The 12,614-nt window shown below is 36.7% G+C and overlaps 1 protein-coding gene across 1 annotated transcript in view; it reads left to right on the forward strand.

Moving 5' to 3' along the window:
• Nucleotides 1-575: 575 nt before the first annotated feature.
• The window catches only part of ccdc186 (coiled-coil domain-containing protein 186), a 28,281-nt gene continuing 16,242 nt past the window's right edge, over nucleotides 576-12,614 (forward strand). The window contains 12 exon segments of the mRNA XM_020918198.2: nucleotides 576-716; nucleotides 1,688-2,314; nucleotides 2,316-2,635; nucleotides 2,884-3,010; nucleotides 3,956-4,084; nucleotides 5,206-5,418; nucleotides 6,283-6,402; nucleotides 6,760-6,864; nucleotides 7,730-7,828; nucleotides 8,822-8,908; nucleotides 8,989-9,131; nucleotides 10,910-11,165. Coding sequence (XP_020773857.1) covers nucleotides 1,709-2,314; nucleotides 2,316-2,635; nucleotides 2,884-3,010; nucleotides 3,956-4,084; nucleotides 5,206-5,418; nucleotides 6,283-6,402; nucleotides 6,760-6,864; nucleotides 7,730-7,828; nucleotides 8,822-8,908; nucleotides 8,989-9,131; nucleotides 10,910-11,165 — 2,205 coding nt within the window. The 5' untranslated portion in view covers nucleotides 576-716; nucleotides 1,688-1,708.

Genomic DNA, 12,614 nt, shown 5'->3' on the forward strand with positions numbered 1-12,614 from the left:
CACAACCTACTTGTCTCCATAGAGATGTCATTGTTTTGCCTGTAATGTTCCATGATATGACTTTAAACATTTCCATCTATCATTCCATCTATTGAGAGGGGTGACTCTCCACAGATCTGAGTAATGTACCGATCAATGTCTCCATGGAGACAAGTAGATGGCAGACCCTCCTCTAGAAATGGTGAGCAGTGCACCTTTAAGTAGAAAACACTCTGAAGTGTAAATAATATAAATGATCAAATTGTGGTCTCGCTTTTTCTTTTTCTTTTTTATTTTCTTTTTTTATTATTATTATTTTTTTTTATTTCAAATAGACAGCAGTGTAAACAATAACATTGCTAGAAGCATAAAAATTTATATTCACAGGGCTCAGCATGTGCAATATCTGCATTATGCATTATACAAATGTAGAAAAATGAATATATTTAATACAGTTACATTTTATATTTCAAATTCTAAACATAGTGCTTGTGATTGTGATCCATAGGTCGTGATCTCTCTCGTACTCGTACTTGTTTTGATGACGCTCACCACGTGACCTCTTGCTCGTCTGTGATTGGTTAGTATTAAAATGTTTCGCAGTGGCCATATTTGTTGATGTGTCATATCCTTATATCAAAGTGACTGGTTGGGACTATCATCTGGCTTTCGGGATCAAAGTTCACTGTAGCTTCTGTTGACTCTGCATTGAACCATTCATGAATTATATAAATTTGGTGAGTATAATTTCGACCGTCACAGAAATATAGTCCATCGATAACAGATGCTACTGCTAGGCTAAGGAGTAGCGTACTCGCTAGCTTCACTCGCTAATATAACAGCATTCCAAGAAAAATACAAGGGATTAAGCTGTAAAAATTATTGATGTAACGTTGTTGTATGTATCCTATGTATTGCACTTTCGATCATTGTGTTTATGTCGTTGTAAGTCTTGGCATACTTTGTCAAAGGCAGCATTTTCCTTAAAGATTAGTTAACGCCGAAATGATTCCTAGTGTTAATGAATTACCCGTTCGCACTGCCACCCTTCTTTTAAACGAATTAATTCGTATTTTTACTCTTTATTAGAATATCTTCGTGCCTAATACAAGCTTCAGTATGACTATACACCTGTCACCCTCATGATTTTTGCAATCAGGGAGGGGACAGACATGTTGCTTCTCGGTTGGTGACTGTATACAGTCTATGGTTGGTACCATATTATGTTAAAAGACTTAATATATAAATATCAGCGTGACAAGAATACTTATACAGTTGTGTCAATATTCTTCAATATTTTTGACCATGATGTATTGGTTTCACAAATGCATTTCTTAATACATTGTAATAGTACAGATGAGTACCATAAACCATGATCAACAATATCTGCATAATAACCAGATTTTTTCAGGGAGCTTTGATATGAGCGCCAAATACATAAGTAGAAATAAGATCATTTCAAATGATTTGTTATAACTGTATTACTAGCCCACACACGAGCAATTACGATATTTCAAGGTACCACACCTCTCATTGTACCTAGCAATATAGTCTGTTCATGGCATTTGTGAACCCTTATCCTCAAGACGGTTTTCTATTATGACTTTTCCTAAAATGTGAAATATTAGCCCTTCCACAACATCTATCCATAAAGCCAGACTTTAAATTAACTTAATGTTAAACCATATATTTTTTCTTTTTTCCCCAGAATTGAGGAGTGGGTGGTCCCATGGAGGAGCCTGGTCAGCCTCCCTTCAGTCTACATAAGATGGATGTATCAGAGGCTGAAGCAGTTTGTGACGAGGGCCCACACAACAGCACAGCAAATGCTAACAATGAGGAGCATCCTAATCGGACAAGTGAAGTTGAACAGTATAATCAAATTAAAGATGAAGGAAATGCTGGAATTAATAAGACAGTCACAGACATATTAATTGCAAATACAAAGGAATCACTCTCTGTATCTTTAGAGCAGAATCAGGAACTTGGTTTTGTTCCTGGTGCAGTTAACCAAACAAGTACATCTTTTACGGACAGTGATAGATCTTTCAATGAAAACAATGCTGCTTTGATTTCTCCAATAGCAAATGTTGAAGAAACTCCCTCCTCTGTTTTTGAACACACTAATGAAACCTTATTGACTGATAATATCTGTGATTCCCCCATCATTACCCCAGACAGCCCAGAAAAGCAGTTAGTCACGGTTGACACGTCTGGTGTTGAGAACCAAGAATCAGGTGACTGTCTTTCATCTTCTCAACAAAGCCCTTCTAACAACTCACCTAGTGACTTGACAACATCTACAATCTCTAATGGCTCATCTACTCCCAACTCAGGATACTATTGGTTCCTCTCCTCCAACAAGTCCTCATATCAGTGCCACAACTCCAGCTCCTAACATTTTATCAAGCCCATATGACACAGACTGCAGCAGAAACCTGATTTCCCAGATTCAGAATTCACTTTCACAAGAGTCACTGTTGGAAGAGCTAGAGTCCGAGCTGTTATCATGTCAAAAATCTGAAAATGAACGTTCCAATGGCATGAAGGAAAGTTCTCCTGTTAATGGACTATCTCCAAATCAAGAGGACTGCATGGTTGTCTTTGAGAAGTGTGTGCAGTACAAGTATGCACAACAGGAAAAGGCCATTCAGAGGTAAATCAACATTATATGAGAAGTAAAATATATTAGGATTTGCAAGTGTTAATCTTTCATGTGTGACAGCTATTATATTATTGATTACTTTTCTGCCAACTTTATTTTAAGGTGGTCTGCTTAAGCTGGCCAGAAACAATAAGCTTATTCAGAAAAAAACAATGAAATCTGTAACTGCCAAACTTCTAGCAATCCCTGGACATGTGAAATGAACTGAACACTGTGTTGTGTGTCTCTTAAATCCTTAGGTTGTTAGAGGAGAACAAGCGGCACCAGGAGCTGATCTTGGGCATCTGTGCGGAAAAGGACACCATGAGAGACGAGCTGAAAAAACGGTCTGAGACAGAGAAACTACATCTAACTACTATTAACAAGGTAAAAACATGTTCCTCTTCAAGAAGAAAAATATAATCTTAATAGTTCTAATATTGTTTAGGGAGGGGTAAAAGAAATTAGTTGGTCTCGTCTCAGTAGTATACCAATTACAATATAATGACAAAGAATTTAAAAAGCGGTAATAAAATTCCAAATAATGAGGTACAAAAATGCAGATATGTACAAGTACAATAACATTGCAATTGTGCTTTCTGTGTGCTGACTAGACATAAATGTGAGGGCTAAAAAATTTTATCTCTTAAACTGCTCTCTCCAGCTCCTCAAGATGTTATCATTTTTGTATAATTTGTATTGACTGAGAGCATATAGTGTATGGAGCAACACCAGGCACATAGTGAAACTTAATTAAATCTGGAAACCACACTGTTTGCCTCAGCTAATCAGTGTCTTTACAAAGCTAAAACATGACGCGATGAAAAGGACAATAGAACCTGATAAGTGACATTTCATTTTATACGTGCATATCAAAGACTATTTTACCCAAATGTTAAAATCCTATCTGATGACTCCTTCTGCCCTACCCTTTTAGCTTCAAAAGACCATTCTTGCTCTTTTCATTTGCATTGGTGTGTCATCCCTGTTGCTATGGGCTACAGAGTAATTAGTTTAGGCTAATGCCACCGTTGCCCACTAAGCCTGAGTAGCAGGTTTGTTTTAGAGAATACAATACAGAAGTGATGACAGTGATATCTACTCCATTGGTTGTTGACCTCCCGATTTACAATGACTCAATTGATCATTGAGCTTTAGTCATTTCTACTTGTCAATGATTAATTAATTGTACAGCCCTAGTTCTTTGCATTTTTGCCAAATTATTTTTCTACCAAGTTTCAAGGGCAGTTGTTGCATAATAAGCAGGCGTGGTCAAGGCTGAAATGTTACCCGACAAGTTGCTCATCATGTCTGCTCTGTGTCTGTCTGCAGTTGGAGGGACGGGTGGAGGAGCTGCTGAGAGAGCTGAAGGGGTCAAAAGACAAACTCACACACCAGGAAAATGCCTCCAGAGCTTCAATTCAGCAAATACAGAAGGAGATGGCCTACAGAGTGGACCAGGTACAAGTCAGACCTCACTACTCAATGCTCACAGTCACATAAGCTCACATAAGCGGCTTATGCTGTATAACAGGGGTGTCCAAACTATGTCCTGGAGGCCAAATTTGTTGGCCCTAAGCCTTGCTGCTGAATTGGCCCAAATTCCCAATTGCCCTACTTCAAATATTGAAAAATTCAGCTATAATTTCATAAATAGCTAATATTTTGATGTGATACAGAAGAAAAAAAATGATGTTTGAAGCCTGATGTGAAGGTATGGTGGCTCAGTCAAACCTATATCAAATGCAACATTTTTTTTGTAGTCTGTGGCTCTTTGCATTGTATAAGTTTCAACATGCAGCCACTGGTGAAGTCACCCCTGCTATATAACATGGTTTGATTTAGATTCACCCAGCATTTTCTCTAGAATTCAATTCATTTCGTACATTTTGAATCGCTAATTTTTGTTTAAAAAAAGATTTAGCCTGAAGCTTATACTTGCATTGCGTTTTGCATGACCAACCCTTATGCATATTTCCTTCAAATAGAAGTGTGCACTCAAGGTCTCTGTGCACCAAACTGTTGTTATTGCAGATGTAATCACATGGTAAATGAATATGGCAGACAAACACATTTTTCCACACATAGTTTCCTCACAGGCTCACAGGCTAAAGCATATTGTCTACTTTTGCTCTTGACAGTTTTGTTACACCTCACATTTTTTAATTTCACCGTTCAGTGAACAAAAGTTTGTGGACTTTGTGTCACTGTAAGCCCTTCTTTGCACTCCTTGGTACAAAGCTGTTGTGCCTGATTGACATTTTTTTTAGTGGTTCTTGTGTTGAATTACATGTTGTGATTTGCTGTACTGATTCAGATTTACACTGCATGTATAAAAGTCCAACATTGGAGGCATTTAACAAAAAGAACTGTGATGCTCTTGAAAAAATAATTACAGAATCCAACAGAATTGGTTTGTTTTGTTAGTAATCGAACAGTTCTTACAAGAATTCACTAGCCATTATTCAGTATATATGTTCTAAAAAAGTAAAAATTCATTATGTTGTAAAATTTTGCAACATCATCTGCTTATATGTATGCGTGAAAAAAAAAAAAATTAAATAATTTTGTATTGTCTTCAGATGAATAAGAAGTGCGATGAAGCACGTCAGGAAAAGGAAGCAATGGTGATGAAGTATGTCCGTGGGGAGAAGGAGGCCCTGGACCTGAGACGGGACAAAGAGAGTCTGGAGAAGAAACTGAGAGAGGCCACTAAAGAGGTGGATAGACAAGCGCTCAGAGGGAACCAGCTCGCACAGGACAAGGGACGGCTGCAGCAGATGTACGAGGCCAAGGTATGTGATATAGCGACTAATCTATCAGTCCCAGTATTGGTATTGGCTGATAACAATATTTTTTCCTCTGTGTATCTATGTGTCATTCCCGTATACTAAGTGCTGAGTCAGATTCAGTGGAAAAGAGGAAATGATCAAGTGTGGTGGCTGGCATTTAGAGTATTATTGTTGTACATCATATCACATAGTGTTTTTTTGTAGGATTTAATTTTGTATGCAAATTACCACTGTGGTCAAAAGAGAGCATGAACACCTCCTCTGCTCAAGATTAAATGTGAACACTAAACAAGACCAGAGAGTATGGACTGGACATGATAAACCAGCCATATATACGCCCACTGCACTGATCTTGTTCTCCAATTTTATTTTCTTCATCAGAGATATACATATGGTTTGACAGCGTTGCACAGTAATTTTGGTACAAATGAAAAAAAAATCTACTGCTCATGATGTGTAGCTATCTGTCGGAGGTGCAGACAACTCCACGGCTCATGGTTGTGATGGTGTTTACGTCCGCTCCCATGGGGCACTGTAGTTTTCTGGAAGTGGAAATCAGTGGACTTGTTTATTTTATGATCTGCGTGTCATAGATTGTAGCTATATAGCAGACACAAACACAATAGGTCTTCTTTAAAATGCAACTTCACCCTAATCATCAAATGTCTGAAATTACATCAAACAATAGATCAGAATACCAGGAGCCATTTTTATTCATATTTAAAGTTTACAAATTAGCATAACAAAATATTAAGTACTAGTACACTATGATTTTAATTGTTGCTTGTACACAACAAATGCATTGTTCCAATATTCCGGTCCACTGAATGTTACAGATGTATTTATTTTTGTACCCGTTGTGTTTAGGAAGGGGAGGTGTCTAGACTTTCCCGGGAAGTGGAAAAATTAAAAGAAGAGATCAACTCCCATCTCATCAAAGTCAAATGGGCACAGAATAAACTGAAGAGTGAAGCTGATGCACACAAGGTAATTGAAAATACACTCCCTCAATTATTTACTAATGGTACCTCTGTAAACAAGCCTTTGAGACATGGCTGTAAAATGCATGTTGTTGCTGTATAGAGATGGTCTGTTTGCTGCCACTTATGATTAGCTGTCTTGTAATTTAGTTCTAAAGAAACCGTAGGCACAAATGGTTACAATAATTTAGCTGCAAAGCAATAAACATTAAGAACGCTTCTATTTCTGTACATAACAAATCATGCTTTTATTTTTAACTGCCTTCTCACAAATGCAGGTTGCTGAAGGACACTTGTTCTGTGCCATTTTGATTTATGTGCACTGCTTTTCAAAGGGCATAATAATGTTTGCATCTTTGTGCAGGAAACAAAAGACAAACTGAGAGAGACCACGTCTAAACTGGCTCAGGCAAAAGAGGAGACAGAACAGATTCGTAAAAACTGCCAGGACATGATCCGAACATACCAGGTTTGTGGCAGTTATCACATGTACACATCACTGCTCTGTGTGCTTAACCATCTCAGTGCCAAATACTGCATAATATTATATACTTTGTTTGACCTTTTCATGTTATTTTTGAGTCATATTTATTGTAATGTGGAAAAAAGAAAAAAACTCTCTCACTAGGGTGGTGTCACAACATATTGTCAGAATAAAACTGTCATAAGATTATGTACACAAGAGAAAAATTTTGTTCCGATGGACAGAAAAAGAGTTACGCACTGCCTAGTTACACCTGCTATATTTCTAAAAAAAAAAAACAGTGCTACAATGCCTACAAAACTGAACTAGATTGGACTACGTATTACAAAGTATATAAACATTTTGTTCTCCTTGACCCAATCTTGTTTCTCGTCTCATCTTGTGGAAATCGTGTCTTGTCCCAACCCTACTATTCACTAATGGGGAGCAGTTTTCCTTTGCACCTTTTGATGGTGGTAAAGAGCTTTCTTTAATCTCACTCAGTACTAGGCAACACTGGTTTTAGAAGCCACCTCACCAGCCTACTTGCCAAGCGTTGACCCGATTTTCCAATTGCTTATTATTACAGCCGTTTTTCGCTCTGAACTATATTTGATAATACATCCAGCTTATTATGATTTTAGTTGCAAGTAGTTATTTTTTCTGTTATAGTTCAGTTCATATTACACATCCTATACCAGAGGTACGTAAGCAAAAATACAAAAATCACATACATTTATGAACATGTTTGTGGAGAAATCATAATAAAACCCCAAAAGAGATGAGAGTCTTTGTCATTTGCTCATTGCTAATTGTTATTTAAATTATTATTTATTTTTATACAATTATTTATTTAATTTATTTATTGCAGGAGTCTGAGGAGATTAGATCCAATGAATTGGATGCTAAACTGAGGGAAACCAAAGGAGAGCTAGAAAAACACAGGCAAGAACAAACGGATCAATTAGAGGTAATATTTTACATTGTATTACATTATGTGTATGTAATTATTAGCACAATTTCTGTTTCATACATCTACGAAAAATAGGTGAATGTTCTGATAAATAATTATGCCAAATGTACATTGGACTCAATTTGACGTAATGGCCTGTTTTTCTCACACTGCCTCGTTCAGAAGGGAATCAAGGTGTCAAAAATAAACAAGCTATAAGTAATCAATATGAAGACGTGCTTTTCCACAACCCAGAAACCCATTTCCTTCCATGCCTGCCCAATTTGCTGTTTACAACCACCTTTTCTTGTACAAACCATTTATACAAGATTGCCGCTATTAACTGTAGACAATTTGTGAATGGTCTGTTGTGATTCAAACAAAATGACAGTTTTTATGACGTCCAATGTGCTCCAATTGCTAAAGCTGGAGCAAAAATGATTGTCCATTATCTAGGGTAGCCCTGCTGAGATTGTTTCAAAATGAGTTCATGTTTGTGTTTATTTTAGCCAGTATGACAAGCTGACTATAAATAATTCATAATTAAGTATAATTCTCTACTGGATTCTATTGCTGTTGTCAAAGTTAGTAAAAAGTATTAAAACATAAGTAAACATACAACCTAGATACTAGGTTGTACTCTTAGTGCATTCATTCATCATTTTATGTAGTTGTATTATTAATAATTTCCAATATTTTTGGATAATCTGAATAATGATATTCACAATATATTTTTAGCAATGCATCAGAAATGTGCTAAAATGTTCCTGTAAATGTCTTGGTTGTGGTTCAAGGATCAGACAAAACGTGAATGGAACATAAAAATACACTGTGTAAAAATACCACAGTGTACCTTTGGTTGAAGCATTATAGTAGACATTTCTGTTTAATTTACTTTCATTTTAAATAGTTTTTACTATAGTAGATAAACTTAATATTCAAATCTTCAAAACAACAGTTGCAAGAATATACATTTTTTGATCTATAGTATCTTCTGCCTCTATCTTCCAGCTCCATAAAGTGAAGGCAAAGGAGCTAGAAGATCTGAAGAAGAGTTACAAAGAATCCATGGATGAACTGGAAACACTACGGACCAAGGTAAATATCCTGGTCAAATGAATTACATTTAGATTGTTCAAATTAAAATGTAATGATTTTGTTGTATGTTTCTTCTTTAGTTAAAATGCCTAGAGGATGAGAGACCACGGTGGGAAGACGAGCTTAGCAAATACAGAGAAATCATCAACAGACAAAAGGCTGAGATCGGGCGGCAGAGGGACAAGTTGGAGGAGATCACCAAACTGGAGGAGCAGCATCTACGGTACGCGCTTATGTGATTAGACTGTATTCAGCAAGAGAGTGCACAGACAAAAATCAATAAAAAGCAAGAGTCGCCAGGACCAGCTTTTTTGGTGATCAAGTAGGGCACATGTACATTTGCCCAGTGGCTACAATCGGTCATTCAGGTTTGATTTCAGTGTACTGCTGTTACTGATTTCTTTCTGATGTAAAGGCTTAAAACATCATACAGCTTCTTAAAGGGCCTACAATTTTCTGATTCATGTGATAATGTTGTTTCCTCATCACAAACATACCTGGAGTTGTGTTTTGTTTCAGTCACACAATGTGTTTTGTTAACATACAAACCCTGCATATTTAGTCTGAGTTCTTCTCTCAAACAGAAAACACTCTGTTCTACCTTATGATGTCATGTGGTAATACAGGAAGTGCTCCAGTGTGTTTTTAAACTCCATACACCTTCACTAAAATCTTTTTTAGATGATTTTAGCCCTGGAATTGCCCATTTCTGCTGAACATATGGTAAAAGGTAGCTGTAAACTTGAAAACTGCCTCTACATGACATCACTAGGTGTAATGTGGAACATTTGTGAGTGAAACAAAAGACACAACTTCAGGTATGTTTTTGACAAGGTAGCAACATTCTAACAACATGACTTAAAGCTTATAAGAGTCCATTTTGTGTAATATAGGACCTTTAATAATAATTTGTGAGTGAATCAGCTTTACAATTGGCAACAATAATATTAACAATATTTGATCTTAACATAATTACTTTCTATCTGGGAACAAGGGCTAGCTAAATGTTCAACAAATGTTCACTCCTGCATCCTTTACTGATTTAAATGTAATTTCTCTCTGTGATGTATTCATGCTTTTAGTGTCCAGAATTTAATGCAGACCTTTTTCTTGGATTCAAAGATAGGCCAGTGACAGATATAGCACAGGGAGCAGTGAGGGAGGCGAGTCCCTTTGTGAGTGTGGGACTGGGCCAGCCGTTTGCACAAGGCTCCATGAAAGCTTTTTTCCACTTACTGAAATGCTTTCTATTTTCACCAGTGAAAAGAGAGTAGGTATTGACCTAAATTAATATATGCAAGAGGTCTTTATTTTTTACATCTTGGCGAACGATTTATGAAGTTTTCCACTGATCGCCACCAGGTTTTTGAGCTAGTTATTTTAAAGCTACATTTTAACCCAGATAAGACTTCACTATTCAAGACTAGTACTGTATTTAAAGGAACTGTATGTAGCCTGTGTTTTTACCATTTACCAAGAGATACCGCAGTCACTACTGAACCTGGGTTGTCAATGCCTTAATCTAGAAGTAGGTTACACACACACAGCAAGTTTTTTCTCACTCATGTTTGGCACTAACTGTTGGGGTTTAGGCAGTAAGGATTCAGATCAGAGAGAGTCCTTTTTAGGTTTTAATCAACTGGATTTCAGCATCAAAATGAGAGACTCATTAGAGGCTCAATCTGCTTTCTGATTGGATAATCATCATCTTGAGAACCAAAATACCAAATTATAGCATAAACAGCTTGGCCATCATATCCAATGTTTTGCAATTAAGAAATAATCAGCATTACAGTTGTTATCAGTAAAAGGTATACTTGATGTGAGCATGTTTACCTCTTATCTGGGATCTCTGGTTATTTTTCACTGACTCGTCGACTACTGAAAATATTATTAGTTAGCAGCCATTGTATAGATTGTCTGTGGGTTGATATGTCTAATATTAAGCTCAATGTCTCCATTCCTGTCCTTTATAGTAAACTATAACTTCTATGCTTACAGTGATCAGGAGGAGATTTCAGGGCTCCGAGAGGAAGTGGACAGTTTGACAAACCAACTGTCGGACCTGCAGCACGACGTGGCGGGGAGCAGGGAGCGTGAGGCTGAACTTCTGGGATTCACTGAGAAACTGAGCAGCAAAAACGCTCAGCTCCAGTCAGAAAGCAATACACTACAGGCCCAACTGGACACACTCACCTGCATGCATACACAGCTCCAGGGTCTGCAGGAGGAGACCAGCCGCCAACTTGAAGAGAAGGTAAGGATACAACAACAGAATGTACATGCAAGAATAAATGCAGAATGGTGAAAATGATCAGTGAAATTAGGACTACTGTTTATAGACACATAACACACATCTAAAATGTGTCAAATGTGAACAAAAGCAGCAGAGTTAAAGGTCCTATATTACGCAAAGTTGACTATTGTGAGCTTTAAGTCATGTTTTAATGGTGTTAGCTCAAAACTATACCCGGAGGGGTGTTTTGATTAATTCAAATATGTTTGAGTAACTCTTTATTATTAGTCTGTCTACATCTCCCAAGCTCAAAATGCTCTGTTCCACTTTGTGATGTCATAGTAGTAGTAGTAGTAGTAGTTTTCAAGTTAACAGCTACCTTTAGTTCAGCAGTGACTTGCAATTCCAAGGCTGAAAGTGTGTGGAGTTTAAAAACACAGGGCACATCACAAGGTGGAACAGCATTTCAGTCTGAGAGAAGAATTCAACCTATATATGCAGGGTTTGTGTGTTTAAACATGTGTAAATAAAATAAGACAACACAATGAGCATATTTTCTATGAGGAAACAACATTATTGCACAGATCAGTGAATAGCATAATACAGGCTGTTACAGCGTCACTCAGACCAGTTTGATAGGGCTGCAACTAACAACTGATTTTTAATTTAGCTGTTATTTTTTTGATTATTATTAGTAATTAGTTAAGCTGGTTAAAAGCCCTGAGAATGTGAGATTTTTACTAAATTAAACCCACATGGCATGTTTGGAGTTTGTGTATAGTCCAGAGAACAATTAGTTGATTACTAAATTAGTTGACAATTATCTTGGTAATCAAATAGCTGTGATTAATCAATTAACTTGTTTCCGGCCCACAGTTCAGCTTTTCCCCTCACACCAGCACACACTGCTTTTGTGAATTAATTCAATATTTTTTAGTACAGAATGTTGCCAGTCTGAATTTTTGTACGTTCTTTAGTATAAAAATGAATTTCCAATCAAATGAAAAAGTCACTTGAGTTAAAAAGGAGCTTTAAATTACCTTTATTGCCTTTCAGGAAATAGCGTTTGGTCCTCTCAGGCTAAATGTGAAGTGCAAGCATTGATAAACAGGTCGGACAGGAAAAGGGCCACATGCTGTTGCTATGAGAGCTTCAATTTACTGACAAATGTGTAATAATTGGTAACATGGCAACCTGGAAAATGATTAACATTTGTGTACTGTTTCCTGTCAAATTTTTCATTAAACTCTCAAATCTTAAAAGGGTCGTGACCTAGTATTGTCAAAATTCAAAAATTTTTAACTCAAATTCAGTAATAAGGAATAGACTCTATACTGATTTTGATAGACTGTGTTATTTTCAACACAAAATAGTCTTTAAGTTACCATGTGGACTTATATTATTTCTGATAAAGCTGATAGCAAGACCATTCTAAAAGTGTTCAGTGAAGGTCAAATTTAGTTCTGTTCT

The sequence above is a fragment of the Boleophthalmus pectinirostris genome, unplaced genomic scaffold (assembly GCF_026225935.1).
Source record: "Boleophthalmus pectinirostris isolate CB_2022bp ecotype Guang Dong unplaced genomic scaffold, ASM2622593v1 HiC_scaffold_14, whole genome shotgun sequence".
Taxonomy (NCBI): domain Eukaryota; kingdom Metazoa; phylum Chordata; class Actinopteri; order Gobiiformes; family Gobiidae; genus Boleophthalmus; species Boleophthalmus pectinirostris.